Source organism: Bos indicus x Bos taurus, chromosome 18 (assembly GCF_003369695.1).
Source record: "Bos indicus x Bos taurus breed Angus x Brahman F1 hybrid chromosome 18, Bos_hybrid_MaternalHap_v2.0, whole genome shotgun sequence".
Taxonomy (NCBI): Eukaryota; Metazoa; Chordata; class Mammalia; order Artiodactyla; family Bovidae; genus Bos; species Bos indicus x Bos taurus.
Window position 1 is genome coordinate 13,163,656 of NC_040093.1, and position 27,893 is coordinate 13,191,548.

Sequence of the window (27,893 nt, forward strand, 5' to 3'; positions counted from 1 at the left end):
TTTGCGACCCCATGAACCGCAGCACGCCAGGCCTCCCTGTCCAACACCAACCTCCAGAGGCTACCCAAACTCATGTCCATTGAGTCGGTGATGCCATCCAACCATCTTATCCTCTGCCGTCCCCTTCTCCTCCTGCCCTCCACAATCTTTCCCAGCATCGGGGTCTTTTCAAATGAGTCAGCTCTTCGCATCAGGTGACCAAAGTATTGGAGTTTCAGCTTCAGCATCAGCCCTTCCAATGAACACCCAGGACTGATCTCCTTTAAGATGGACCGATCGGATCTCCTTGCAGTCCAAGGGACTCTCAAGAGTCTTCTCCAACACCACAGTTCAAAAGCATCAATTCTTCTGCGCTCAGCTGTTTTTTAATAGTCCAACTCTCACATCCATACATGACTACTGGAAAAACCATAGCCTTGACTAGACGGACCTTTGTTGGCAAAGTAATGTCTCTGCTTTTGAATATGCTGTCTGGGTTGGTCATAACTTTCCTTCCAAGGAGTAAGCGTCTTTTAATTTCATGGCTGCAATCACCTTCTGCAATGATTTTGGAGCCCCCCCAAAATAGTCTCTCACTGTTTCCATTGTTTCCCCATCTATTTGCCATGAAGTGATGGGACCGGATGCCATGATCTTAGTTTTCTGAATGTTGAGCTTTAAGCCAACTTTTTCACTCTCCTCTTTCACTTTCATCAAGAGGCTCTTTAGTTCTTTGATTTCTGACATAGGGTGGTGTCATCTGCATATCTGAGGTTATTGATATTTCTCCTGGCAATCTTGATTCCAGCTTGTGCTTCTTCCAGCCCAGCATTTCTCATGATGTACTCTGCATATAAGTTACATAAGCAGGGTGACAATATACAGCCTTGACGTACTCCTTTTACTGTTTGAAACCAGTCTGTTGTTCCATGTCCAGTTCTAACTGTTGCTTCCTGACCTGCCTACAGGTTTCTCAAGAGGCAGGTCAGATGGTCTGGTATTCCCATCTCTTTCAGAATTTTCCACAGTTTATTGTGATCCACAGAGTCAAAGGCTTTGGCATAGTCAATAAAGCAGAAATCGATGTTTTTCTGGAACTCTGTTGCTTTTTCGATGATCCAGCAGATGTTGGCAATTTGATCTCTGGTTCCTCTGCCTTTTCTAAAACCAGCTTGAACATCTGGAAGTTCACGGTTCACGTATTGCTGAAGCCTGGCTTGGAGAATTTTGAGCATTACTTTACTAGGGTGTGAGATGAGTGCAATTGTGCAGTAGTTTGGGCATTCTTTGGCATTTCTTTTCTTTGGGATTGGAATGAAAACTGACTTTTTCCAGTCCTGTGGCCACTGCTGAGTTTTCCAAATTTGCTGACATATTGAGTGCAGCACTTTCACAGCCTCATCCTTTAGGATTTGAAATAGCCTAAACGGAATGTGGTCCACTGGAGAAGGGAATGGCAAACCACTTCAGTATTCTTGCCTTGAGAACCCCATGAAAGTATGAAAAGGCAAAAAGATAGGACACTGAAAGATGAACTCCCCAGGTCGGTAGGTGCCCAATATCCTACTGGAGATCAGTGGAGAAATAACTCCAGAAAGAATGAAGGGATGGAGCCAAATACCTGATGTGAAGAGCTGACTCATCGGAAAAGACCCTGATGCTGGGAAACACTGAGGGCAGGAGGAGAAGGGGATGACAGAGGATGAGATGGTTGGATGGCATCACCGACTCGATGGACATGGGTTTGGGTGGACTCTGGGAGTTGGTGATGGACAGGGAGGCCTCGCGTGCTGCGGTTCATGGGGTCACAAAGAATGGACACGACTGAGCAACTAAACTGAACTGAAACAACAGCAAACAGTAGACACCTTGCCTGACCCGAAATCCCAGGACTTTATTGGCGAACATATACGCTTGCCACAGCCTCCCTTCTTTCTGCCCCTCTCGCGTAACCCCGCCCCTTTCAGTTGTATGAGCCTCCTGGGTCATTCTGCCCGCTTCGCCCCGCGGATTCTTTAAATCCTTTTCATTTCAACTTTCATGAGCTTTCCCGGCCACCGTAAACGCAAAGAGCCTCTCCGCTTGAACCACACCCCTCCTGCGTTAAAGGAACTCTCCTGGTCTTCGAACCAGGACTCAGTGGTCTCTCTTTCTGACCTCTCTTCTTTTCCTCTGACAAGTCTCCCTAGGTTATAGCCCTGTGCGCTTAGTTACTATTTCAGCGTCCTAACGCCACCACACTTCCTAACCGGCCCCTCTCGGCCCCTCCCTAAGCTTTGGGGATGCCTAGTTTATTGCGCAGGCACATAGCCCCCGTGGTCTTCGCATTCCAGCGAAGCCTGCCGCGGTGGACTCCGCTTCAGGGACTCAAAGAACTCCATGCCTTTTCAGTAACTTGCTACAGCTCCGGATATGTGTTGAGAGACCCTTGGCCCAAGGAAGGAATAATAAGAGGCCCAGAGAGGACAGAAGACTTAGCAGTTGTGAAACCTTCACCAGTGAATTGGGTGGAAGTCTGACCTGGGTTCAAACCCTGGCTGTGCTGCGGAGCGGCTAAATGATTGCGGACAAATGACCTATCTCTTTGGGCTTCATTTTTTCCCTCTGTAAAAGAATGTAAAGCACCTGGCCTCCGTCCTCACTTAGTGTGGACCTTAGTAAGTGATCAGTATCAAGCACTGTGGTTATGAACTTTTCATATGGTCTGGAAAGGAAAGCAGGCTTTGCATTGAGGTATTTTAAATATTTATTTAATGTTTTACAAACTACATTCTCCACTTTCCTCGAGGCCTCAGCTCAAAAGTATCTGTCCTCCAGGAAACCCTCCTGAGCTCCCAGACCTCCTGTACCCCTGGACTCCCCACCCCGTCCCTGCCCACATTTTGTGTCATCACTGACAGAGATGGGTGTGTCTTGGTCATGGTCACCGCATGGTCATGGTCATGTGTCTCCAGCACTGTCCCAGGGCATGACTGCTGAGTGAAAGAATGAAACTCTTGAGTGCAGAAGGTGAATGACTTACCTCTGTGAACCAACACAAGGACAAGAAGAAACCTTAGAAAACTTCTTGCCTTGTCCCTTTCTAGTACAGATACTAACGATAGTAATGATTCTGTGAAATTGGAGGCCTAGTCTTCAAGTCTAGAGATGTAATGAACATGATGATGAAGTCTCCCAGAAGATGGGCAGATGGAGATTTTGTGGGCTTTTAAAAACAACTATGAGTCTTATTTGCTGCACCTGGGATTTTCACTGTGGCACGGGCTTCTCTCTAGTTTGTGGCGCATGGGCTTAGTTGCCCTGAGGCAGGTGGGATCTTAGTGCCCCCACCAGGGATCGAACGCACGTCCCCTGCATTGGAAGACAAATTCTTAACCACTGGACCACCAGGGAAGTACCTGTGAACCTCTTTTTTAAAAGTGCAAAATCACGTGTACAAATTTAAATAGAGGACCAAAGAAAGCCCAGGCAAGTGAGGGACCTTAAAGCTTTATCTTCTCCAGTTTCACTGTTAGCCCATCTCTGCTTTCAGCACTAGACACCCCAACATCCTCATATACTGCAGAGTCCTGATCTGTTGCAACACCAGGGGCTCTGAGGTACACTGTGACCTCAGATGGGGCCCTTGTAAAGCCCTCCCCCATGTCCACTGAATGACCAAGTAAATACTTGCATTCCTGTTAAATCAATCACCGATCAGACCCATTCGTGCTCCACTAGGGGACGCCCAACACCAACCAGTGGGTAAAATTTCAAATTCTAAGCGGGCTGGGGACCTGAACTTATGGGTCCCCAAGGAGAACGGTTTGAGGGTCCTGGATTCTGGGAGAGGAGGAGTTTGGGGGGCCTCGACTCCCGGGGTCCTGAAGGGAATAGGATGGGGGGTGGGTGCCTGAGAAAGGAAGGAGGAGTCTGGGAAGTACACCAGGATTGGTTGGAAGCAGAACTAGCCTGGGCAGTGGTTTGGTTTGGCTTGAGTCTGTGGGAAACAAGTGGACAGAGCAGGGATTGTTCATCCAGGGTCCCCCCTGCCCCATCACCCACTGGGCTTGGCAGCTTCAGTTCTTCCCAGGCCCTGGGGACTTTGGGGGCATTTCCCACAACCCCTCCCCAAGGCCCCTGTTTTCTGCTGGACTCACAGCTGCCCAGCCCAGGACTGGGAAAACTGCCCCAAGAGAGCTGAAAAGGCTGGCCGGAAGTTAATGTCAAGTCTGTTAGCAGACTACAGGCCCTGCATCCTCAGAGGCCAGTAGCCCAACCCATGGGATTTGGGGGCACAGGACCTAGCCTTCCAGATGCAGGAGTCCAGGCCCTTCGCCCCCTCCACCCATGGGCCCCAGCACTTTCCTCCCTCAGACTGCAGGGCCTCTGCTCTTAATTCACCCCCTGTGCTTTTGGCCGGTAATTCCCCACTGCCCAGATACCAGAGGGTAGAGTCCATCCTTTCAGACCTGGGAGCCAAGTGAATACTCCCCTCCACTCCCCCAACTTTCCATCAGCAATTGTCCTTACCACACTTCATTGTGACTCCACGTAGCCTGTGACCAGCCCAGCTGCATCCTTTAGAGTATGCTCCCTGTGACCCCTATCCAAGGTGGCTGCACCTAGATCTTGAACTTGTTCCTCACTTCTTCACCTTTTCTTCATCACCTGCATTGCTGTCTGAAGTTATCTTCTCCATGGGTCGTCTCTGCCTCCCACCCCGTCCCCTCAGCCTCTCTATTTGTGGCTCAGGATGGAACAGAGCTTCTGGTCCTGAATAGGAGCTCAGGAAACATTATTACTATTGCTAGTAAGAAGAGCTAAAAAAGCATACTGCCAAGCTGTAATCAGTAAAACCGTATGAAGCTGGGTCAGGACCCAATCAGTACCTTTTTGAGGGGCCATGTGAAGGCAAGATCAAACCAGTCAATCCTAAAGGAAATCAGTCCTGAATATGCATTGGAAGGACTGATGCTGAAGCTGAAACTCCAATACTTTGGCCACCTGATGCAAAGAATTGACTCATTGGAAAAGACCCTAATACTGGGGAAAATTGAAGGGAGGAGAAGAAGGGGACAACAGAGGATGAGATGGTTGGATGGCATCACCAAGTTGGATATGAATTTGAGCAAGCTCTGGGAGTTGGTGATGGACAGGTAAGCCTGGCGTGCTGCAGATCATGGGGTCGCAAAGACTCGAACACGACTGAGTGACTGAACTGAACTGATGAAGGCAGGGCTGTCTTTTTCCCTGCTGTGTCTCCAGCGCCTGGTTGTGTCTCAATGAATACATGACAGGGGGTGGGGCAAATGTATAGGAACTGGCACAGAACACAGCTTTTACAGATCTGCCCTCTTGGGTCCCAGCCAACCTGGGCCCTGCCTTCCCACACTCAGCAATGACTCATGGGCACCACTCTCCCCTCTGCCACCGGGCCATTGAACACCTCTCTGCGATGGCATAATTTAAAGTGTCACCCCAGTGATTCATGTTGATGAATGGCAGAAACCAACACAATATTGCAAAGTAATTATCCTTCACTTAAAAATAAATAAATTTTTAAAAAGTGTCAGTCCAGGCCCCAGACACAGTCAGAGGCCGCTGTAAGTAAGCTGTATTCATTTACCTGATGCTGGGAAAGATTGAAGGCAGGAGGAGAAGGAGATGACAGAGGATGAGATGGCTGGATGGCATCACCGACTCAATGGACGTGAGTTTGAGTGAACTCCGGGACTTGGCAGTGGACAGGGAGGCCTGGCGTGCTGCAGTCCATGGGGTCGCAGAATCAGAGATGACTGAGTGACTGACCTGAACTGATTCATTTATCATTTTACAAATGAGAAACCTGGGACTTCCCTGTTGGTCCACTGGTTCAGGCTCTGTGCTTCCACAGCAGGTGGCACAGGTTCGATCCCTGGTCAGGGAACTAGATTCCATGCGCCACATGGCATGGCCAAAAAAAAATGGATGAGAAAGCCAGACCTCGGTGAGGGTCAGTCTCTAATTATTGTTGTTACGATTATTCATTATTATTATTCACCTCTTTATTCTCACTGACCAGGTTAGGAAGATATACATAGAACAGGTGCTCAATAAGTGTTGGCAGGCATCAGCTCCTCCATCTTGGACCCTGAGGTCTCAGAAAAGTGATGACGTTGAAAAGAATAAACTTGGCTTTATTATTATTATTGATAAGTCAGGCTAGAATTGGGAACAGGATGCTGAGAGTTGCAAGGAAGTGGGCAGGGGTGTAGATCAGGGGACCCAGGGAGTTGCTGGAGCCTGGACTCCCCCGTGACTGGGGGCCCAGCTGTTAATCTTTTCCTGACAGCACAGAAAAGACCTGGTCAGTAATAATCCCTGCATAGGTGGTCACAGCTGCCGTGCTCTTGCTGTATATGTCCCTGGGGAGAAAGGACAGACGGACTGAGGGAGGAGGGGCTGGGGTCTGGACTCCTGTGTCTGAGGGATGGGTGGCTGGGGGTCTGGACTCCTGGGTTTGGGGGCCCAGAATCACGTGTCCTGTTGGAAAAGGTGACTAGAACCCAAAGCCGTGGATCCCTAAATAGGACGGGGATGGGATCCCAGAATCCCAGAGCTAGGTGTTGGGAGCTAAGATACCTGGGCCTTGAAAGATTACAGGTTTGAACCTGGACTCCTGAGTGTGAGGGAGAAGGGGCTGGGGTCTGGGACTCCGGGCTCCTGGGGTGTGGGTGGGGGGCAGGTGATACCTGATTTTCTCATCCACGGCGGGCAGATATGTCTTCTTGTACAACTTCTGGGCGGCTGCCTTGGCTGTATCCCAGTAACCTAAGAGTGACTCCTGCACCTGGGTGAGCAGGGCAGGGCTGGAGGCCTCGTCTTGCTGGGGAACATGGGCCCCTTGGACCTCTGCAGGAGGAGAGTGTGTTAGGGTAGCTGAGGGGCCTGCTGCAGTGGGGGAATAAAAGGGGGAAGGAGAGGGATGGGCAGGGGCAGGGCGGGACAAGAACCGGACTGGGAGGATGCTCGGGGCTCCTCCCCGTCATGGCATCCCCACCTCCCCTACTGACCCCACTCAACCCCACTTACCGAATCCCAACACCAGGAGGATGAGAAACCCGACCAGGAAGTATCTCGTGCCCATGGCGTCAGGAGACCTGGAACACTGAGGTGGCTGGGGGCAGGGCCATGGGAGGCATCTGGTCCTGGGGTCTCCGGGCCTCAGGGATATCAGCCTAGGACCCCCTCTCCCCTTCCTCCCCACCTGAGTCAAGTTCCTAATGACTTGAGCCTCACTTCCTAATATTCTATGATGCTACTCCTGCTTGCTGATTGTTACATCTTAATTCTTTGTGTTTTTGTTTTTGTTTTTTTCCGTTGTGTTGCATGTGGGATCTTAGTTCCCCGACTAGGGACTGAACCCAGGCCCGGCAGTGAAAGCGCCAAGTCCTAACCACTGGACCACCAGAGAATTCCCCGCAACATCTTATTTCTAACATTCATTCATTCAAGAAGCGTTTCTTCAGCACCAACTGTGTGCCAGGCGCAGTTCTGGGCCCAGCCTTGAATACAGTAGCCTGCCACCCTCAGGAAGCCAACATGAGAGAGACATGCAAGGAGCAAACATCAAATGAATGAATTAAAGTGCCTGTCTCCCTCTGATAAGTGCTCTGGAATGCAGAGGGTGTGCTGTGTAGCCCAGGAAAGCCTCAGCGGTGGGGTGGCATTTATGTTAAGACCCACTCAGTACAGGGCCACGTGCCATAGTCTGGGTTAAGAGCCACCACTTGGATGAGTGAGTTTCCTCTGCTCTGGGCCCTGTTCTACCCACATTCCAGAGTCATCTCGATCCCAACCCTAGGAGGGAGTCACTCTCAGGGACAACAGGGCTCAGTCCATCACATCACCCTCCACGTTTCAGAGACTGCGGCGTGGAGGTTGATATCTGACAGGAGGAGGATCAGCACACACAGACATTCTACAGTTTTTAAATTCCATGATTCTTTTTTTTTTTTTTTTTTTAACCCCGGCCATGCCACATGCCCAGCTTGCAAGATTTAAGTTCTCACACCCAGCACAGGACCAAGGCCCCCAGCAATGCAAGTGCCCAGTCGTAACCACTAGATCACCAGAGAATTCCCTAAATTCCATGATTCTAAAACTGGAATTTTTTTTTTTTTTTTTTAACTCTGAGCCAAGCAGCATGAGGGATCTTAGTTCCCCAACCAGGGATTGAACTCGTGCCCCCTGCATTGGGAGCTCGGAGTCTTAACCACTGGACGGCCAGGGAGTTCCCTGGAATCTAATATCTTGACTTTTGCAGTTTCTGATCTAACAATCTTGGGCCATTTCTGCTGTCCCCCGCCCCCCTCATTTCTGTCCCCTCTCTTACCAGACTCTGGCGGCTGTCCTCAGCAGCTCCAAATGGGCAGAGAAAGGCTTTATAGCTCTTGAGATCCACCCCTCCACCCCCACCTCGACACCTCGGCCAAAGTCCTGGCCAACAGGGCTGCAGGGGTGGGAGGGGGAGAGTTGGGGGGGAGGTGGCATGGGGACAGAGAAGGAGACAGGTTGAATGGGGGGCTGCGGAGGGGTCGGGGGTTCTGGGTGCCCACCAGGCACCAGGTCTGGGGTCTCCGTCACATGGGAGGTGAAGGCAGAACTCTGAAGGAGGGGCGGCTGGCAGGGGTGGGGGGCTTGCTAACTGCTCTCCAGCCTTCACCCTCCACCCCAAACCGAGAAGCCTGAAGTCCTCTGCCCCCCATAAGCTGGCAGTGTGGGTCTAGCACTGGGGGCAGGGTGGGGTCATCCCTCCGGGCCTCCCAGTCCTCCCCCCCCACCCCCACCCCCACTGGTGCTCCTACCACGTGTCACTTCCTCCACCCCTTACCCTCTGGAGGGGGATGGGGGGTTATCTCTGGCAAGGCCAGGAGGGACTGGGACAGGGACACACACAGGAGAACTTGTTTATTGCAGAAGGTGTGACGCTTTAATTTTGGTCACTTGGCCTGCAGAGCAGCTGGGGACACAGACTGTGGGCCTTGTTTAGGAGGTTATCCTTGGAACTGCGGAGCCAGGCCCGGGCGCGGGAGCCCAGGTCCTTCAGATGGTCATCGTAGTAGGTCTCCATGAAGCCCCGGAAGGCCGTGGGGCCCCTGGAAGGGAGGGGATTCACGGTGGAGACCGCAGATAGCCCCCAAGACTTCTGCTCAGTTCACCCATTCCTCTCTTTGACCCAGGACCCCGCTCTCAACACATACCCTCCACCCTTCTCAGACCCAGCGTCACAGGCCTGCCCCCACCCCATCCTGCTCCTTGGAACCCACGAGTTTGGGCATAGTCTCTCCTCTCCCAGACCCAGGATCCAGACGCCCAGCCCCTCCTTCCTCAGATTCAGGAGTCCAGGCCCCCAGCCCCTCCTCCCCCAGACCCAGGAACCAGGCCCCCAGCCCCTGCTCCCTCAGATCCGGAGATCCAGACCCCAGGCCCTCCTCCCCCAGGCCCAGGGGTCCAGGCCCCCAGCCCCTCCTCCCCCAGACCCAGGGGTCCAGGAACCCAGCCCCTCCTCCCTCAGATCCAGGATCCAGACCCCAGCCCCTCCTCCCACAGACACAGGATCCAGATCCCCAGCCCCTCTTCCCCCAGACCCAGGGGTCCAGGCCCCCAGCCCCTCCTCCTGCAGACCCAGGATCCAGGCCCCCAGCCCCTCATCCCGCAGACCCAGGATCCAGACCCCCCAGCCCCTCCTCCCCCAGACCCAGGAGTCCTCCTCCCCCAGCCCCTCCTCCCCCAGACCCAGGGGTCCAGACCCCCAGCCCCTCCTCCCCCAGACCCAGGGGTCCAGGCCCTCTAGCCCGCCCCCACCCCACCCCCCGCTCTCTGAGAACCAGGCCCCCAGGCCCCTTCTGCACACACTTACCAGAACCACTTCCACTTCTCTCTGGTCCTGTTCACCAGCGGCTCCACCCACTCCTTCACCTTGCCTGGAACCAGGCTCCAGGAACTCCTGGCTGGCGCTGGCTGGGGGCTCAGGGTCCCCTCAGGCTCTTCTTGCTGGCATGCTAGGTGGGACCAGAGGACAACTTGGACGACCCGGCCCCTGAACCTGTCCCTCTCCCCTTCCCTCCATGCTCGTGGTTGCTGTCACTTCTGGAGCTCTCTCACTGCCTTCTCTGTTCCTCTGACCCCTTGCCCCCCTCCAGCCATCGGTCATCTCCTTTCATCCCCTGTGCCCAGGACCCCCGTCAGCGCTCCATCTGCCTGAAGCTCCCTCCCGCAGTCTGTAACCCTCGCCCCTCCAGGCTTCCCTCGCTAGCTGATCTTGCTGCCTCCTCTGTTCTCTTGCGACCCCACCCACACAGTCTGAACGACCTCTGTGGGCAGTGAGGGATGTCCCCAGGGACGGAGGTTGGCAAAGCTGTGTGTCAGGCTGGTGGGCCAGGGGTTCTACCAGGAATCACATACACCTGTCGGTCCGGCACCCCCACACCTGGGCAAAGCCTCACCTACAGAGACCAGCCATCACACAGGTACATGTCTACAGGCATGCACAGAGGCACCCATGCGACCAGTGGGGTGCCCTTGGCCAACGACTTAACCTCTTCAAGACTCAGTTTTCCCTTCTGTAGAATGGGCTCGGGACAGGACCTAGCTTATAGGGTTACTGTGAGAGTTCAGAGTTAACATGGAGAACCAGTTTCCAGGACATCGGAGGCACTGTGTACATAGTGATATTTTAAATGCATGTGCAGAGGGACTTCATTGCTTAGTCCAGTGGTTAAGACTCTGCGCTTCCAATACAGGGAGCATGGGTTCCATCCCTGGTCAGAGAACTAAGATCCCACGTGCCTCGTGGCATGGCCAAAGCAACAAAACTTAAGAACTGCACGTGCAGAACCCAGACATACTCACACAGCAGTACACACAGACACTCTCCCACCCGCTAACCATCAAATCTTTTGCATAATTACCCCCTAAAGACACACACGTGCCCACAAGCATATAAATACGTGTTCACACACACACGTTCACCTCGCCTGCCTACTCTTGCTGACATACACACAAGTGCAAATTCATGGCCAGTGTCATCTGTACCAACCCTGTGTATACACTTTTCAAACATGGCCACCCCTGACACAGACTCCCAGACACGCGCACAGATCTGCACGCCTCACAGTCACGCACACTCACACTCCAGGCTGCTGCGGGGTCCCCATACCCCACCCCTGGCTCTTCCTCACCCACGACACAGGCCAGGACCAGAACGCAGAAGCAGAGGGACGCCAGGGCCTGGGGCCTGCATCCAGGGAACGACATTTCTAGGGTCCTCGGTCCATCTGAGCTCAGCTCTCCAGGATGGGGGAGGGGCAGGCTGCACTGAGCAGAGCCCTCCCCTGGCCGCCTCCCCACGCCCCTTGGCAGGGACTTCAGAGAGAGAGGGGCCCAGGTGACAATGACAGTCAGAGGCCATGCCCGCCCCTGCTGGCCTCTTTCCTACCCTCCCACCACCCTAACCTGATAGGAGAAGACAGAAGTTTCTTTGGCCTCCTGGGCTGAACTGAATTCAAATCCTGGCTCCACCTCTTGTGATAGCCCCTCTTTGGGGCCTCAGTTTCCTCCTCTGTAAAATGGGCCCACAATCCATACTTTAGGACATAAATTAAATGATGTGATAACAAGGGAAATTAGATATTTTAAGTTTGTAAAATTAACATTTTTATTTTATTTGGTTGTACTCTGTGGCACGTGGGATCTTAGTTCCCAGACCAGGGATCCAACCCACACCCTCTGCACTGGAAGTTCGGAGTCTTAAGCACTGAACCCCTGGGGAATTTCCTAAGGGAAATTCTTAGTGTGGAAGCTGGCAACAAAGATGCTCACAAATCAGAGTTGCCTATTCTTTCTTTTGTCTCTGAGATCCCTTGGCCACTGGGCTATAGAGCCAGACACACCTTCACCTCTTGATCAGTGTGAATATAGTCCCTTCTCTGGGCTCAATGTTTCCATCTGTAAAATGGGGATAGCAGTGTCTGCCTCCCAGGGTCCACATGAAAGCCAAGTGAGGCCCTGTGAGGGAGAGCTTAGTGGGAGGTTGTCAACATCAGGCTTCGGTCAAACACCAGACAGAAAGAAAATGAGCCTTTTTCTCCCGGAGGACTTGAGTTGTGAGCCAGGGTGCGCAATGTAGCCAAGAAACCACGGGCTGGATTCTTTGGTCTAAGGGTGCCAGATGAAATACAGGACGCCCAGTGACATTTGAATTTCAGAGAAATAGTGAATCTTTTTTTTCGTATAAATATGTCCCACGCAGTATTTGGGAAGTATACTAAAATTTATTGGTTGTGTATCTGAAACCCAAATCTAACCAGGCATCCTGTGTTTTTATGTGGTGATTGCAACAATTCCTGGAGGAGGAAATGGCAACCCACTCCAGTGTTCTTGCCTAGAGAATCCCATGAACAGAGGAGCCTGGCGGGCCAGAGTCCATGGGATAGCAGAGTCGGACACGACTGAGTGACTAAGCACATATGCACTCTGACAATCGACCTTTGGCCACAACCTGAATGACTGTACAGAACTGATCAGGAGGCCTTCCAGAATGCCATCTATTCCAGTAGGCCCTCTGTGGGCTCTGGCATACAGTAGGTGCTCAATGAATGCTCCCTAGAGTTCCTCACTCACAATGTGTGTTAGTTGCTCAGTTGTGTCCAACTCTTTGTGACCCCATGGACTGTAGCCTGCCAGGCTCCTCTGTCCATAGGATTTTCCCAGGCAAGAATACTGGAGTGGGTAGCCATTCCCTCCTCCAGGGGATTTTCCCGACGCAGGGATAGAACCCCGGTCTCCTGCACTGCAGGCAGATTCTTCACATCTGAACCACTGACAATAATAAGTGAAATAAAATCTGCAGTTTCCAACTGCGATGATGAAAATTTTCTGGGAATGGATAGTGATCATGGTTGCACAAGATTGTGTATCTACTTAAATCCACTGAACTGTACACCTAAAAAATGGTTCAAATGGTAAACCTGATGTCACATTTTACCATGATTAAAAAAAGAAAAAGAAAAAAACCCATCTTGCATTGTGTTAGGGGAAGCAGTGGGGTATTGGGTTCAGAGTCTGGCTCCACCTCCTTCCTGCTGTGTGTCCTGGTGTATGTTGCTTAATGTCTCTGAGACTGTTTCTTCATCCGCGAACCAGAGTCATGGACTATGTGCCTACGCAGGAGAGTAAAGTAGATCGTTTACCTAACTTACCCTAACAACGCCAGATACACTGCAAAGCCGTGCTGTTAACCCCACTGCTAATTATTAAGCTTGGATTTCCTGATGCTCGCTACCCATCGGGGCACATTAACTCACTGAATTAACCTCACTGCTGCGAAGTGGGCATCTTTTTCATTCCGATTTTACAGGTGAGGAAACTGAAGCTGTGGGGGTTGGGCTCCCCAGCCAGTAAGTGGTAAATTCGAAGCCACCCCTTTCACTCTGCCTAACCAAGCCAGAAACGAGCTCTGTCTTCACTTCCCCCACCCCAATCCCAGAGGGCAAGAGACAGATGGAAGCAGGGCCAGGGGTGGGTGGGCCTGAGGGGAAGGTCTCTGACCCTGCTCCAAGGTCAGCATGAGCTGTTCCCTGCTTGCAATGTTTGCCCATCTCTGTCATCCAAGGCAGGAACAGGCTGAAGGTCGTTCAGGGTGGACCTCAGGGGTGGCTCAAAAAAACAACCGTGGGTGAAGGGTGGGGGGCAGAGAGGTCACAAAGGGGGAATGGGGGACGGGAGCAGTGAGCCCTGAGATCTCAGCATGTGTGTCTGGGGACAGAGAGCATCTCTGAGCCTGAACCTCTGTGTCCACAAGATGGTCAATCCCACCGCCAGACTCCCAACCACTCCAGGGTATCTGCTTCAATCCAGATTCCACTCCAGGCTCTCTGCTTCAATCCAGATTCCACTCCCCGTCCCATGAAATCCTACATTCCCTTCCCTTCCGTCATCCCTAATCTCTCACCTCCCTGGCTGCTCTGGGTTGTGGCGGGGAAGTCAGGGGTGGAAGAGAGGTTGGTATATCCCTTCCATCTCTACTTTCTGCCTTTGGAAGATCTCCATGCATTCATTTTATTATAAAAGTTGAGATATTTGGAAGAGAAAACACATAACAAAAACTGAGATATTCACATACCATAACAGTCACCCTTTTCGAGTGCACAACTCAGACTTCCCTGGTGGTCCAGTGGTTAAGACCCCACACTTCCCTGCAGGGGACCCAGGTTTGATCCCTGGTTGGGGAACTAAGATCCTGTATGCAGTGTGCTGATGCCAAAAATAAATAAATAAAGGAAGTGTGCAATTCAATGAGTTTTGGTATATTCGCAAAGTTTGCAACAATCACTATTATCTAATTAGAGAACATTTCATCAGCCAAAAGGAAACCCCACACCCTTTAGCCCTCACTCCTATCTCCTTCTCCCCAAGGCAGGGCAACCACTGACCAGCTTTCTGTCTCTTTGTTGCTGTTCAGTCGCTCAGTCGTGTCCGACTCTTTGTGACCCCATGGACTGCAGCACGCCAGGCTTCCCTGTCCCTCACCATCTCCCAGAGTTTGTTCAAACTCATGTCGGTTGAGTTGGTGATGCCTCCAACCATCTCATCCTGTGTCTCTGTAGATTTACCAATTCTGCACATTTCATGTGAATGGAATCATGAGGTCTGTTGTGGTTGCTCCTGTCATGGTTCATCCCTGTTGCAGTGTTGCAGCGTGTGTCAGTGCTTTGTTCCTTTTTTTTTTCTCCTGGATTTGTGTGTATGTGTGCAGCTTGTGGAATTTTAGCTCCCTGACCAAGGATTAAACCCTGGCCCTCGGCAGTGAGGGCTTGCTGTCCTAACCTCAAGACCACCAGGGAATTCCCAGGGCTTCGTCCATTTTATGGCTGAATGATATTCCACTGTGTATGGACATGCATATACAGATATACATACACTATATGGATTTATTTATTCATTCATCAGGTAATAGGTATTTTTTGGCTGTTTTCCACTTTTTTGACTATTATGAATAAAAGTACTATTAAGAGGTGTGTACAAGTTTTTGTGTGAACCTGTTTGTAGTTCTTTTGGGTAGAGACCTAGGAATGCACTTGCTGGGTCATGTGGTAACCTTGTTTAACTTTTTTTTTCCTCTTCCAATTTTATTGAGGTAAACTGGACAGAGACATTACTTTGCCAACAAAGGTCCGTCTGGTCAAGGCTATGGTTTTTCCAGTGGTCATGTATGGATGTGAGAGTTGGACTGTGAAGAAAGCTGAGCACTGAAGAATTGATGCTTTTGAACTGTGGTGCTGGAGAAGACTCTTGAGAGTCCCTTGGACTGCAAGGAGATCCAACGAGTCCATTCTGAAGGAGATCAGCCCTGGGATTTCTTTGGAAGGAATGATGCTAAAGCTGAAACTCCAGTACTTTGGCCACCTCATGCGAAGAGTTGACTCATTGGAAAAGACTCTGATGCTGGGAGGGATTGGGGGCAGGAGGAGAAGGGGATGGCAGAGGATGAGATGGCTGGATGGCATCACCGACTCGATGGACGTGAGTCTGAGTGAACTCCGGGAGTTGGTGATGGACAGGGAGGCCTGGTGTGCTGCGATTCATGGGGTCTCAAAGAGTTGCACACGACTGAGCGACTGAACTGAACTGAAACTGGACATACAATACTGTCTAAGTTGTACGGCATAATGATTTGACTTACATTCCTCATGTAAAGATTACTAAACACCCACATTTCATATAGATTCAAAATTAAATACAAAAAAAAAATTTCTCGTGAGGAGAACTCTCAGGATCTACTCTCATGATAACTTTCATATAATGTGCGTGCGATGTGTGCCTGTGCAGTTGTGTCAGACTCTCTGCAACCCCGTGGCCTGCAGCCCACCGGCTCCTCTGTCCAGGGGATTTCCCAGATGAGAGTAGGTTGCCATTTCCTCCTCCAGGGGATCTTCTCAAACCAGGGATCGAACCTGGATCTCTTGCATTGCAGGCAGAGTCTTTACTACTGAGCCGCCAAGGAAGCCTCCACATATAATGTACAACAGGGTTTTTTGTTTTTTTTTTTTTTAAACTCCCACTTTTACCAAGGACCTACCAACGTGGGCCAAGATCTCACCAAAACCGTGAAGAAGGCAGCCCCTGGTCATTACCAAGAAGTCTACACCAGCCTGGGCAGCAACTTCCACACCAACAAGCGTGTAGGCCAGGAGATAGCCCTGATTCTGGCAGGAAGTTCAGCAACAAGATCAAAGGTCGTGTTGCACATCTGATGAATCGGATTCAGAGAGGCCCGGTGAGGGGTGTCTCCATTCAGCTGCAGGAGAAGGCAGGAGAGGGGAGAGAGAATTACGTGCCTGAGGTCTCAGCCCTGGACTAGGAAATCCCTGAAGTAGATCCTGACTCTAAGAAAACCCTGAAGCTCTTGGAGTTTGGCAGTCTGTCCAAACTGCAGGTCACTCAGCAGGCTACAGTTGGGATGAATTTAGAGCTGTTTGAAGTTTTCTGCTGTGCTGAAATATTTTCATTAAACCTCGGACCCAAAAAAAAAAATTTCCCAAGGTGATTCTTTTTTTTTTTTTTTAACTGATGTACAATAACTATCTACTTTATGAGGAATTGCTAAACTGTTTTTCAGAGTGGCTTCATTCATCCTTTTTCCTACTCAGTATAAAAAAAGTTGTTTTTTTTTAATAGAAGTATGGTTGTTTACAATATGTTAGTTTCAGGTATGCAGCAAAGGGATTCAGTTGTGTACTCATCTTTAAAAAATATTTATGTATTTATTTATTTGGCTGCATCAGGTCTTAGTTGTGGCATGTGGGATCTAGTTCCCTGACTGGAGATTGAACCCTGGTTTTCCATATTGGGAGTGCAGAGTCCCAGCCACTGGGCCACTAGGGAAGTCCCCCTGTGTGTCTTCTGAGTCTTTAATGTGAGAGATTTCTGCGGATTTAGGAAAGTGCTTGGGAAATCATTTGATTGATTCCAAAATGCTAAATAAATAAACCAAGTTAAAAGTAATTTTTTTATGAAATCGCTACAGGATATACCCATATACCAGCTAGGCAAGACCAGTGCAACTCCTCATAGGGAATTCGATCTAATAAAGGATATGGGGGACTTCTTTGTTGGTACAGTAGTTAAGAATCTGCCTGCCAATGAAGGGAACACGGGTTCGATCCCTGGTCTGGGAAGATTCCACCTGTCTCGGAGCAGCTAAGCACATGTGCCACAACTACTGAAGCCCGTGCACCCAGAGCCCATGCTCCGCAACAAGGGAAGCCATCGCAATGAGGAGCCCATATACCGCAAGAAAGAGTAGCCCCTGCTTACTTCAACTAGAGAAAGCCCGCTCGCAGCAATGAAGACCCAGCACAACCAAAAATAAATACATTAAAACAAAAAATCAGGACATGTGCACATTTTAACATGCTGGATGTGATGCTAGTGAGGCTGGGGTCAGGTGTGTGTGCTTAATTGCAGCTGATATGATAGGCAAGGTGACTTGGGGAAGGAAGTCAGAGTAGAATATAGCTCCTAGAAGCCCCACCTAGGTTCAAATCCCATCTCTATGCACTTTGGGCTTTGTGGTGTCTAGCAAGTGACTTTAGCCTTCTGGGCCTCAGTTTCTTTCTCTTATAATAGGAGCATGACAGCATCTGCCTCAGGGGGGTTTGTAAAAATGATATATTACTTTAGATTTTTTTTTTCTCCCTGATTTACCGTATTCGTTTCACCAAATATTAAATCTTTGTACCATACCTAGTCCTGTGCTAGGCTATGCCTGGGTCCATAGTGGTGATGAAGCCCTGTCCCTGCCCCCGGGTCTCAGAGTTCAGTGGGGCGTGGGACAGACCCATCCCCACACAGTGATGACCCAGAGTGGACAGGGCTGGGATGGAGGTGCTTGACCCAACCTGGGAAGGCTTCCTGGAGGGCTTCAAGAGGGCTTCCTGAAGGAAGGGACATCAAAGCTGAGACGTGGAGACTGGGGATTGTGTCAGTCTTTTCTGGTTTCTAGCCCATGCCCTCTTTCAAATCCCTCTTCGTTATCCGTTCAAAATGTAGTAAGATCTACCACCTGCATGGTGATGAGTCAACCCATGAAAAATGAAGCTCATGATTACACAGGGCGTACTGAGTCTTTGCCAGCCTGTGGACCTATGTCCGCCTGTCCCTTCGGCTTGGGCTTTTTCACCATCCTCCAGGACCATCTCTACAGTATGACTGGGTAGGCATCAGGGAACCAGTCCCCCAAGTCTGAGCACCTTGCGATCTGAGAACCAACTGTGTGGCCACAGGGACTTTGCCACCTCCCAGTCTCTGAATCTATACACCCCAGTCCTCCCTTGCCCTGGGAAGGATCCTTACGTGGCCTTCAGAAGAACTTCTCTGTGTTCGACGGTGCTAACGACTCGCTGTGCTGTCTTCACGACTTGACCAAACCACGTTACTCCTCTGATGATGGGAAGGAATTTGCTAGGGCCTGCGGCCACCTGGGCTGGGGCTGGCAGTGCCCAGAAGAGGAGCAAGGGTGCAAACATTTCCATAACGGGAGCCCTTTAGGATGAGATTCCAGGGATGGGAAAGGAGATCCTTGACTGTGGTTCTGGGTGTCGTGGCATTAGAATGCAGCGGAGGGTACCAGAGCGACCAGATCGTTTTTACCATGCTGGTAATTGCCTTACTCTCAGCACTAGACTCGTTCCCCGCTCTTTCTAGGCGTGGTAAAAGCAAACTAGCCAATCCCGAAGGATCTAGAGTGATTACGTCATCAGTTGCTAGTGCTCCTCTGGGCAGATTGCCATCCACTGGACCAACCTTTAGAGAGCCCTGAGACCCGCCCAGGGCGGGTGGAGATGCGGGGGCACTTGGTGGAGAATATGAGATCCAGGGCACAGAATGGGCCCCAGAGCTCTCAAGGGTCCTCTAAGCCTGTGCCGGGGCCCGTGCTAGCTTCAGTCTTCCAAATCTCAAATTCTCAGTGTCCCATTCCACTTTTACCGCCCCAAACCATGAAGAGAGCCCCCAATACGACCAAGAGGGACAGAACGAGCTTTGTGGTGGGGTGGGTCCGGAGGGGCACTCTGAAGGTTCCTTTCTGGGCACTGAGGAGAGCACGGGGCCTTATTGATGCTGGGGGTGTGGAGGGGTAGGGGGTGGGGGTCAGGTGAGTCTCCCTTCCCTTAAGCCCTCACCTGACCATCTGCCTCCCTGTGCCCACCCACCTCCTCCACTTCCACCCCTCCTTGGTGGTGGTGGGATCAAGTAGGGCACAAGCCTGAAGCCTCAGGCCCAAAGCATTTTGTTGTTCAGCACCTGCGCCTCTAAATTTCCCTGACTAGTAGGGACCTCAAGCTGCTATAGTCCCTTCCCAACCCAGGGGACAGCCTTCCCCCTCTCTCTGTGGTCATCTTCCCTCAGGGGTCTCTCCTCCCAGCCTTGGGTGGGCGGGGGCGGGGGCGGGGGCGGGGAGTGGGTTCTCTCAGGAACACTCAATAACTCACTAACTTAGGACTTTCCTGGGGGTCCACTGGCTAAGACTCCGTGCTCCTAGTGCAGGGGGCCTGGGTTCGATGCCTGGTCAGGGAACTAGATCTCACATGCTGCAACTGAAAGACCTGGCACAACGAAATAATAAATAATTATTAAAAAAACCGACAAACCCAACTCACTAAGTCAATTCACACTGTGTCCCCAGGCCATCTCTACCATCCCCTCTCCCTTCTTAGCCAGCCTCTTCAGCTAAAATGACTCTTCCTCCCAGGGTCTGGGGTCCTACAGTCTGCCGCCACACACCTGCACCTTTATCACATCCAATGTCACTTTCAGACTAGCCTTCCTATTCCCCCATCTTTTTGCATCTGGGAGACTCCCCCAAACTTCCCTGGATGCTCCTCTGGGATTTTAATTTCAATGCCCCCAGTGTTTTTTGGAGAGAGGTCTTAATTTTTTTGCCACGTATTGCAGGATCTTAGTTCCCAACCAGGGATTGCACCCAGGGCCATGGCAGTGAAAGCACGGAGTCCTAACCACTGGCCCGCCAGGGAATTCTCTAGAGAGAGGTCTTTGCAACCTGTCAAAGGTACAAAACCTCAGCTGCAAGACTCCCGATGTGTGCCCCTCCAAGAGATCCACCAGGAACTCCCTTCTCTCTGTTCCCCGGCTGTCCAAGCCTCCAGGGCCCCTGTAAACACTCCATCTGCCCTTATGCACCCTCGGCTACTCAGAAGACAAGCACCACCCCCTTCCCTTCCACTACATCAATCCCCCCGCCCCGGGGCTCCCGTCCAAGGCGTCCCCCCTCTTCCGCCCAGCTGTCTTTGACTGCCAGTGAACCCTGGCAGCTGGGAGAGGGTGGCCCTGGCCCCAGACTCCAGGTTGGCTGGCCTCGTGCCCCCACACCCACGTGTCAGCCTTGGGGCGAAGTGGGGTAGTTGTGAAAGCGAGGCACAGACACTGCCGTGGCAGGATTGCAACAGCCCTCTGGCCAGCTCTGTGCTGCCAATCCCTGTCGGGGGGCCCCATCTATTTCCTCTCTGAGCCCCCAGTGCTCCCCACATGTCCACCCAAATGCCCCTGCTCCCCACCCCATCCCGCGAGCACCAACCACTGCAGTCTGCCTGCCTCATCCTCACCTCGGCTATCCGAGTTTCTGTTTACACATGGGGCAACTGAGGCGCAGCCAAGAACATTCAGTGGCTCAGTGAGAGGCTAAGGGTCCTCCCCTTCTTTGTCCCTCAGCTTTTCCCTCCCCTTCCCGGATTCAGGCTGTCCCTCTGGATTCCTGCTGGGGTCAGCCTCCACCCCCACAGCACCCCCATCAGCCTCCTTGAGGGGGATGCTGCGGTGAGGCGGGACACCCTCTGTGCTTAGCTGGCTTCATTAGGGAGAATTCAAGATTCAGGTCTTCAAGTGGACAATATGGCTGATGCCCCTGCCCTCATTGACATCTGGGGAAACAGGCTCAGGGGGCTCGGCCCCAGTCCCTGGACGCACAGTGAGTGAGTCAGCGGAGTGAACAGGAAACGTGGGTGGGACTAGACCCCCTGCCTCTGAGTCCCCAGAAACCCCCCCCACCCCCACTCAGTCCCAAGGGTGAAGCATCTGGTGGCGGGGAGGGGCTTGACTCCATCAGGACAAACAAGGCAACTCCAGGGAAAACTCGGAGTGGAGTGCAGTGTGTTGGAGCCAAAGCAGGCAGAGGTCAGCCTGGGAGATACAAGTCCTGGCCTGTCCCCTGTGGTGGGGAACCCTACTCCCCTCCTCGGAGAATTAAGGGCGTGGGAGAGGACAGCGTTGGCACCTCCAGGCTCCAGCCAAGCTTCTCTGAGTGTAATTTCCAACCGGCTCCTCCAGCCCTAAACAGCAGGGGCGTGTTGCAGACCCTCAGTGTGCCTCTCTCTGCAGTCTGCATCCAGCACCCAGTAGGCTTGTCAGGGTAGACGAGATGCCAACCACCCGGTTGGAGGAGAGAAGGAACAAGAGGAAGGGGTGAAAGGCAGAGGGTCTATGTGCAACAAAATGGTGGCGAGGGCAAACCCAGATAAGGGAAGAAAGAAATGTCACACCAGGGGCAAGAGAGGGCTTCCCAGGTGGTACAGTGGTACAGAATCTGCCTGTCAATGCTGGAAAAACAAGAGTCGCAGGTTTGATTCCTAAGTAGGGAAGATCCCCTGCAAGAGGAAATGACAACCCACTTCAATATTCTTGCCTGGAAAATTCCATGGATAGAGGAGTCTGGTGGGCTACAGTCCTTGGAGTCACAGAGTTGGACATGGCTGAGCGCGTGTGCACATACACACACACACACACACACACACACACACACACATGGGCAAGAGAAACCAGAGAGTGAAAAGATGGAGGAAAAGTGGAAGGCAGAAAAACAGAGACAGAGGCAGGAAGGAGGAAGAATCAGATCAGGCAGGAGGGAGAATAAGAGTCGGGGGAAAAAAAAAAGCCTGAAAATGGCTAGATTGAAAAATTTTTTTCATTTTTAGCTACACTGGATCTTTGTTCTGGCAGAAGGGCTCCAGAGCATGCAGGCTCAGTAGCCCATGTGGGATCTTAGCTGCCCAACCAGGGATGGAACCGGTGTCTCCTACTTTGGGAGGCGGATTCTTTACTGCTGGACCACCAGGCAAGTCCAGAAAATGGCTCAATATTCACAGAAGTGGTCTGAAGTCTTTTGAGTCACGAGGCAGATATTGTGAAGCCAGGCCATACGAGGCTCAGTGAGGTTGCTCTTTTTGCCCAGAATAGTCAGGGGCAACTGAAGGGTTTAACCCACTGGTGGATTTGTTCCAGAACTTTGTCTCAGCAACAAATCGGTGAGAATTAAGGAAGAGAGTGAGCAGTTGTGAGTAGAGATGGAGGAAAACGGGAAAGACTTAAAAGGGGGCTTGCGTGAGTGCTAAGTCACTTCCTATGGACCATAGCCTGCGCCAGGCTTCTCTGTCTATGGGGTTCTCCAGGTAAGAATACTGGAGTGGGTTACCATTCCCTTCTCCAGGGGATCTTCCCCACCCAGGGATCAAACCCATGTCTCTTGAGTCTCCTGCACTGCAGATGGCTTCTTTACCACTAAGTCACCGGGCAACTCTAAAAGGGGACAGAAGGAAAGAGACACAAAGAAAACAGGCACACACAGGCTCAAGGGGCAGGACAGTGTGCTGTGTAGTCAGCAAGGGGAAAAAATGTGAAACTGAGGCTTGAGCTGTGACAAATCATACACGGACGCCCAGCAGCTGCCATGAAACTTGAGAAATCTTTATTAAGCTAGGGCCCACCAGGAGGACAGCTGGGGCAGCGGCAGGGCCTCCTGCAGGCTGGGGGCACCAGAGACTCGGGGTGGGAGTAGGGGGGCCCCCCAGGGCGATGCCCAGGCGCTCAATGATTCTCACTGGGCGGAGAGGTGGGGCTGGGGCGCAGAGCCAACTGCACCTTCTCCACCAGCCCAGCCCACTGGCGCTGCATGTCTTCCACCAGGGGCTCGAACCAGCTCCTGAGGCGGGCCTGGAATGCCTCGGCCTGCAGGCGCATCTGGTTGCCCTGCTCCTCGACCTTGGCGTGCACCTCCTCTAGCTGCTGGCGTATCTTATCCAGGCGGTCCTGGGCCCGGACGCCCACCTCCTCCAGGCGCCCGTGCAGCTTCTGGCGCCAGGCCTCGGCACGCTCCAGCAGCGGCTGGCCGGCCAGGGTGCTCAGGGTGGCTGCCCGCGATTGGCCCTGCTCCACCAGGGGCCCGAAGCGCTCGCGGATGGCGCTCAAGCTGCGCTCGGCACCCTCGCTGGCCCCAGCTTGGTAGACGGCCAGGCGCTTCTTCAGGTCGTCAGCGTCGCGGAGCAGCCGCTTGCGCAGCTTGCGCAGGTGGGAGGCCATGCGGGCCCGCAGCTCCTCGGTGGACTGGCCCAGCATGGCCTGCACCTCGCTTCGGTACTGTGCCAGGCGGTTCCGCAAGTCCTCCATGTCGGAGCCTAGCCGGGCCTGGGCTGCCTGCAGCTCCTTGGACACGCGGGCCTGTGTCTCCTGGGCCATGGGGCCTAGCTGTCCCTCCAGCTCCTCCTTGTAGGCCTTCACCTCCTTCATGGTCTCCTCCATCAGCGCCCTGGGGGCCAAGAGGGCAGGAATGGAGAGAAGAGGTAGGGATCCTGAGCTAGGGTGATGGAGGGAGAGATGAAGAGGAAGGTGCCAGACAGGAAACGCCGAAGAACAGGATCAGAGAGAGGGAAAGCCAGGAGCTCAAGGAGAAAAGAAAGCAAGAAATGAGCAGAGACTAGACCCGCCCCCGCCCCCCCCCCCCCCCAGGTGTTGGTGATGGGGACGGAAAGAATCCCAGATCAGGGGAAACTGGGGCCCCGAACACACTGCCCACCGGAGGGATCAGGGGCCAGGGCGGAGGCACTCACGTCAGTTCCTGAATGACCTGGGTGTTGAGCAGCTCCTCCTGCACCTGGTCAGACAGGGTCTGCACCCAGCGCAGGTAATCCCAGAAGCGGCCCAGCGCCTGCTCCCAAGGCTGGCTGTCCTTCCCCCGGGGCTGCTGGGTAGTCAGGGGCTCCTCGGGCCCCAGCTCTCCCTCCATATCCGCCTGGCATCCTGCACACAGCAAGTTCACCGCGGTCAGGGTCCTCTGCCCGCTCCAAGCACACAGTACCCGGTACAGAGGAGATGCTCCACAGAGGCTGGTGGGCTTCTTTTAGAGCACTGGGGGGTGGGGAGGGGGTGGAGAGACGCCCAGCCTGTTTAATCACTTGACAAGCATGGATTGTGTGTGGTCCACGCTGGGGCAATAGAGAATAAAACAGCCTCAGATAGAGAATAATCACCGCTGACACTTAGCTGCTCCTCACTACCTGCCTGACAGCAGTGCGCTAGAAACTTTCATTTTAAGGATGGGGAAACTGAAGCTCGGAGAAAGTAAAACTGCAGCTCAGAACCACGGAATGTCGGAGAGACCTCAGACCTGGGGAGATAGACCAGCAGAACAGAGGATCCACGGACGACAGACGGGAGGAGGGCAAGCTGAGGATGGGAGGGGGTGGGGCAAAGAACCTGGGCAAGCCCCGCCCCCATACCTGCCAGAAGCGCGACCACCACGGCAACCCACAGAACCTTCATCTTCTGGCTTGCGATTGGCCAACCTGAAGGAGGAGAAATTGTCACTCATCCCGGGGTGGGGGGACCCCCTCCCCCTCAGAGCCCCGCCCCATCCGGTCTTAGCCTTCAAAGCCTCGCTCCCAGCAACATCCTAATTCAATTCCAAATATTTACCCAGCGACCCCTTCATTGTCTATTTCATTCCTTCATTGTCTTCTCTTATCTCCCCATCCCCAGGTCTGCCGCCGCCTAAATTCCATCCCTCTCCCAGGGTTCGGATTCCACTCACCCCTCCCTCCCCTCCATCCCGGAGTTCCCGGAGAGCCCCGGCTGGACTTTCTAAAGTTCCGACCTCGCATTCCTCACTGTATCTTCCCATTCTCAGCTCCAACTCTAAAAGCTGTCTTCCGCGTATTCGCAAATCTAATCCTCACTTAGAAGTCCTTCAATCCACGCTTCAGCTACGTGCCGCCGCCCCTGACCCTCCCCTTACCGATCTTAGGACGATTGTGGGCACCCAGTAGGTGCTCAATAAACGGCAGTAACAGTGGGTTTTCGCTATCTCTCATCTGGTTTTTCCTGCAGGTCCAGCTGCTCCCGTGAACCCACCTTCCTGTCCAAACGGAATGCGCCTGCTCCCCACCCCTCTAGGTCCAGTCCCCTGCCTCTGGTCTCCTCTGCTCAAGCTTTTGTCCTGGTCCGGGCGGCGTCGGACCGTCACCTCGTCCACCTCTCCCGCAGCCCGTCCCCCCCAGAAGCCCTTGAGCTGGTCTCCGTGCCCCTCAGCTTTGCCTCTCACCGCGTTCTTCGCCTCCAGAAACCGCGTCCTTCGCCTCCGGGGTTGAGTAGGGACTCACGGATCCCAGATTCGTCCAATTATAGGGCTCCCCCCTGGCCCGCCCACTCCTCCTGAGCTGGGGCAAGCTGGGCCAGCCCCCTCAGGTCACGAGGTGGGCTGTCCTCCCCCTTCACACACAGCAAGGAGGGGAGGGGGTGGGGCTTGGAGACCTGGCAGCCCCCAGTCCCAGCCCCCGGGAAAAGATGACTTCTCACCCAGTAACTCAGGCGGCTTCCTCCATTCTGGGGGGTGGGTAAGCTGGTGAGGGCTGGGACAGTGGGCATGGAAGGGGCTGGAACAGGCCACTGCCCACAGTACCCATCTCCTGCCCCTCTTTTCCAGCGGATGGATGAATAGAATTTGGGGAAAGGACTGGGGGCCTGAAATCCCTGGTTAGAGGAAGGAGGGGGTTGGGACTCTGGGTAGGGAGGGGGAAGGGAGCTGGCTGGCCCAGATAGAAATGGGATAGGAGTTCTGGGGACAGTGTAAGGTATCTTCTAAAAGCTCAGGCTTTGAGAGTGCAATCTGGACTTTAACATGATCTCCCTCTTGGGCTGTTACCTTGGGCACAGGACACTGCCTCTCTTGAGCCCCCTTCCCCAGTTGAGACCTGAAAATCCAGCATTTCTCCCCAACTGTGTATTGTTCCTTCAGTGGGGCTTGAAGCATGGGTGTTGCCTGCTTAGGACTGTGGACTCCAGAACCAAACTGCTCAGGCCTGAATCCAGGCTCTGCCAGTTGTCAGCTGTGTGACCCTGAGCCAACGACCTAGCCTCTCTGAACATCCAGTTTCTTGGTCCACACAACGAGGAAAAGAGTTGCACTTAACACCGTCATTCGGTGAAGCAACAGGCTACTGTGTGTACTGAGAACAAGTAGGGTTAGCTGGCAAACAGTGGCCCCATGCTGGACTTCACTTGTGTGCCGGGCCACAGTGAACACTCCTGTCCCTCCCTCCCTTGCAGCCCTGTTCACGAACCCCAGCTGTTTAACAGATGGGCATCCTGAATTGAGAGTGTTGTAGCCACTGCTCTCTGCTCTCCGGGAAGCAAACTCACTCAGAAGGACAACGCAAATAGTGGAGTGCAGTTTATTACACCGGCGGACCCAAGGCAGAGTCTCCTCTTAGTCAAGGACCTGGCCAGTTTTTGTGACAATCTTATATACCCTAAGTGTACGTGCTCAAACCCTCCTCCCTGAACTCCTCGAAACTAGCCTGGATAATGTAAAGGGGCTAAATCATGATTCATATATTAGTCCAGACAGCTAATTAGGCTCACATATATCAATAGGTTTTGTGCAGATAACAATTTGTTTTGCTCTGGGGTAGATTAGTATATTCTTTTCGGCGACAGAAAGTCCGGGTACAAGTCCTGGAGTCCCTTTATCCAGGGGTTCTGTTTTTCAGTTGGAATGTTGTTTCTATAGATTCCGGGCACATAGCTCAAAGTCCATTGGGAGAACACTCAGGCATGTAGTCCAAAGTTTACAAGAAGTCTAAAACGGGGTCCCGCAGCCAAGATGGAGTCCGCTTTGCCCACTTTCGTCTTTCATTCCTCTCTCTTGATGCTCCTAACTCTCAGTAGAAGCATTGCTCATAGGAATATATTGTATCCTAGGCCTCCTAATGCTGATCTGGGGAAGTGAGGTTAGTCTCTGGGGTACAAAGTTAACAACACATTGTAAAATGCAAGGTCCACATAACAGAACTATTAAAATGACTATAATAACAGTGAGCACAGTTTTCCACCAATCACCCTTTACCCAAGATAGGACCAAGGTCCAGAAGGGAATATTTTCATCTGACATTGCTTTTACTTGGTCCTTCATGTCACCCAAAGCAGTCGTTACATTGCCAGATAAATCAGGAATGTATACACAACGTTCAGCCTTAAGTACGGCACAGGTTCCATACACAACATTCAACCTTAAGTATGGCACAGGTTCCTCCCTGCGCGGCAGTGAGTATGTCTAATGCCATTCTATACTTGATTTTTGTTGTCTTGCTTGATGCAAAAAAATCCCATAGGCATATCACCCCTCCGTAGAGGTGGTACCCGCCATGGGAGCCCGTCCATCACAGATAGAGGCATGGCACTGGACTGGCCCAACAGCCTTGTGCCCCTCTTTAGAACAAATCCCAAATACCTCACCTCCTCCTTGCAGATCCGAGCCTTCTTTTTCGAGACCCGGTAACCAGCCTCCATCAGCAGTCTCAGCGAGGCCTTGGTTCCTTCCCAGCAATCATCCTTGTTCTCAGCGGCCAGGAGCAGATCGTCCACATATTGCAGCAGCCAACAACCAAACTTTTCTGGCTGAAATGCACCTAAGTGCAAAACCAGGGCTACTTCAAAAATGGAGAATTTATAAACCCTCACGGGAGGTGGGTCCAGGTTAGTTGTTGTTTGGCGCCCCCTGTTGGGTCTTCCCACTCGAAAGCAAAAATTGGTGGTGATACCTGGGCTAG

At 52.5% G+C, this 27,893-nt stretch overlaps 3 protein-coding genes, 1 long non-coding RNA gene and 1 pseudogene across 7 annotated transcripts; 1 reads left to right on the plus strand and 4 right to left on the minus strand.

Annotated features, from left to right (window-relative positions):
• Positions 1 to 2,707: 2,707 nt before the first annotated feature.
• LOC113876366 lies at positions 2,708 to 5,630 on the minus strand. The gene is made up of 2 exons (XR_003506468.1): positions 5,588 to 5,630; positions 2,708 to 2,954 (listed from the first exon to the last, which is right to left on the minus strand). It is a non-coding gene; the product is annotated as an uncharacterized LOC113876366 (long non-coding RNA).
• A 481-nt stretch (positions 5,631 to 6,111) lies between these two features.
• On the minus strand, positions 6,112 to 8,441 carry APOC2 (apolipoprotein C2). 2 transcript variants are annotated; one of them, XM_027515507.1, is made up of 4 exons: positions 8,336 to 8,364; positions 7,033 to 7,100; positions 6,693 to 6,852; positions 6,112 to 6,365 (listed from the first exon to the last, which is right to left on the minus strand). In XM_027515507.1, the coding sequence occupies exons 2-4, from the start codon at positions 7,085 to 7,087 to the stop codon at positions 6,275 to 6,277; spliced, it is 306 nt and encodes a 101-aa protein (XP_027371308.1). In that variant the 5' UTR covers positions 7,088 to 7,100; positions 8,336 to 8,364; the 3' UTR covers positions 6,112 to 6,274. The 2 variants fall into 2 exon arrangements, with proteins under 2 accessions (XP_027371308.1, XP_027371309.1); XM_027515508.1 differs by having other exon boundaries at positions 6,116 to 6,365; positions 7,033 to 7,117; positions 8,336 to 8,441.
• Positions 8,442 to 8,893: 452 nt separating this feature from the next.
• Positions 8,894 to 11,310, minus strand: APOC4 (apolipoprotein C4). The gene is made up of 3 exons (XM_027515509.1): positions 11,184 to 11,310; positions 9,863 to 10,004; positions 8,894 to 9,098 (listed from the first exon to the last, which is right to left on the minus strand). Exons 1-3 carry the CDS (start codon positions 11,257 to 11,259, stop codon positions 8,933 to 8,935), a joined length of 384 nt encoding a protein of 127 aa, XP_027371310.1. The 5' UTR covers positions 11,260 to 11,310; the 3' UTR covers positions 8,894 to 8,932.
• Positions 11,311 to 13,150: 1,840 nt separating this feature from the next.
• On the plus strand, positions 13,151 to 16,692 carry LOC113875299 (annotated as a pseudogene).
• A 6,045-nt stretch (positions 16,693 to 22,737) lies between these two features.
• Positions 22,738 to 27,761, minus strand: APOE (apolipoprotein E). Of its 3 annotated transcripts, none has more exons than XM_027515512.1 (4): positions 27,580 to 27,761; positions 24,567 to 24,632; positions 23,898 to 24,087; positions 22,738 to 23,596 (listed from the first exon to the last, which is right to left on the minus strand). In XM_027515512.1, the coding sequence occupies exons 2-4, from the start codon at positions 24,607 to 24,609 to the stop codon at positions 22,879 to 22,881; spliced, it is 951 nt and encodes a 316-aa protein (XP_027371313.1). In that variant the 5' UTR covers positions 24,610 to 24,632; positions 27,580 to 27,761; the 3' UTR covers positions 22,738 to 22,878. The 3 variants fall into 3 exon arrangements, with proteins under 3 accessions (XP_027371313.1, XP_027371312.1, XP_027371311.1); XM_027515511.1 differs by lacking the exon at positions 27,580 to 27,761 and adding an exon at positions 25,388 to 25,489; XM_027515510.1 differs by lacking the exon at positions 27,580 to 27,761 and adding an exon at positions 25,082 to 25,405.
• Positions 27,762 to 27,893: the final 132 nt, after the last annotated feature.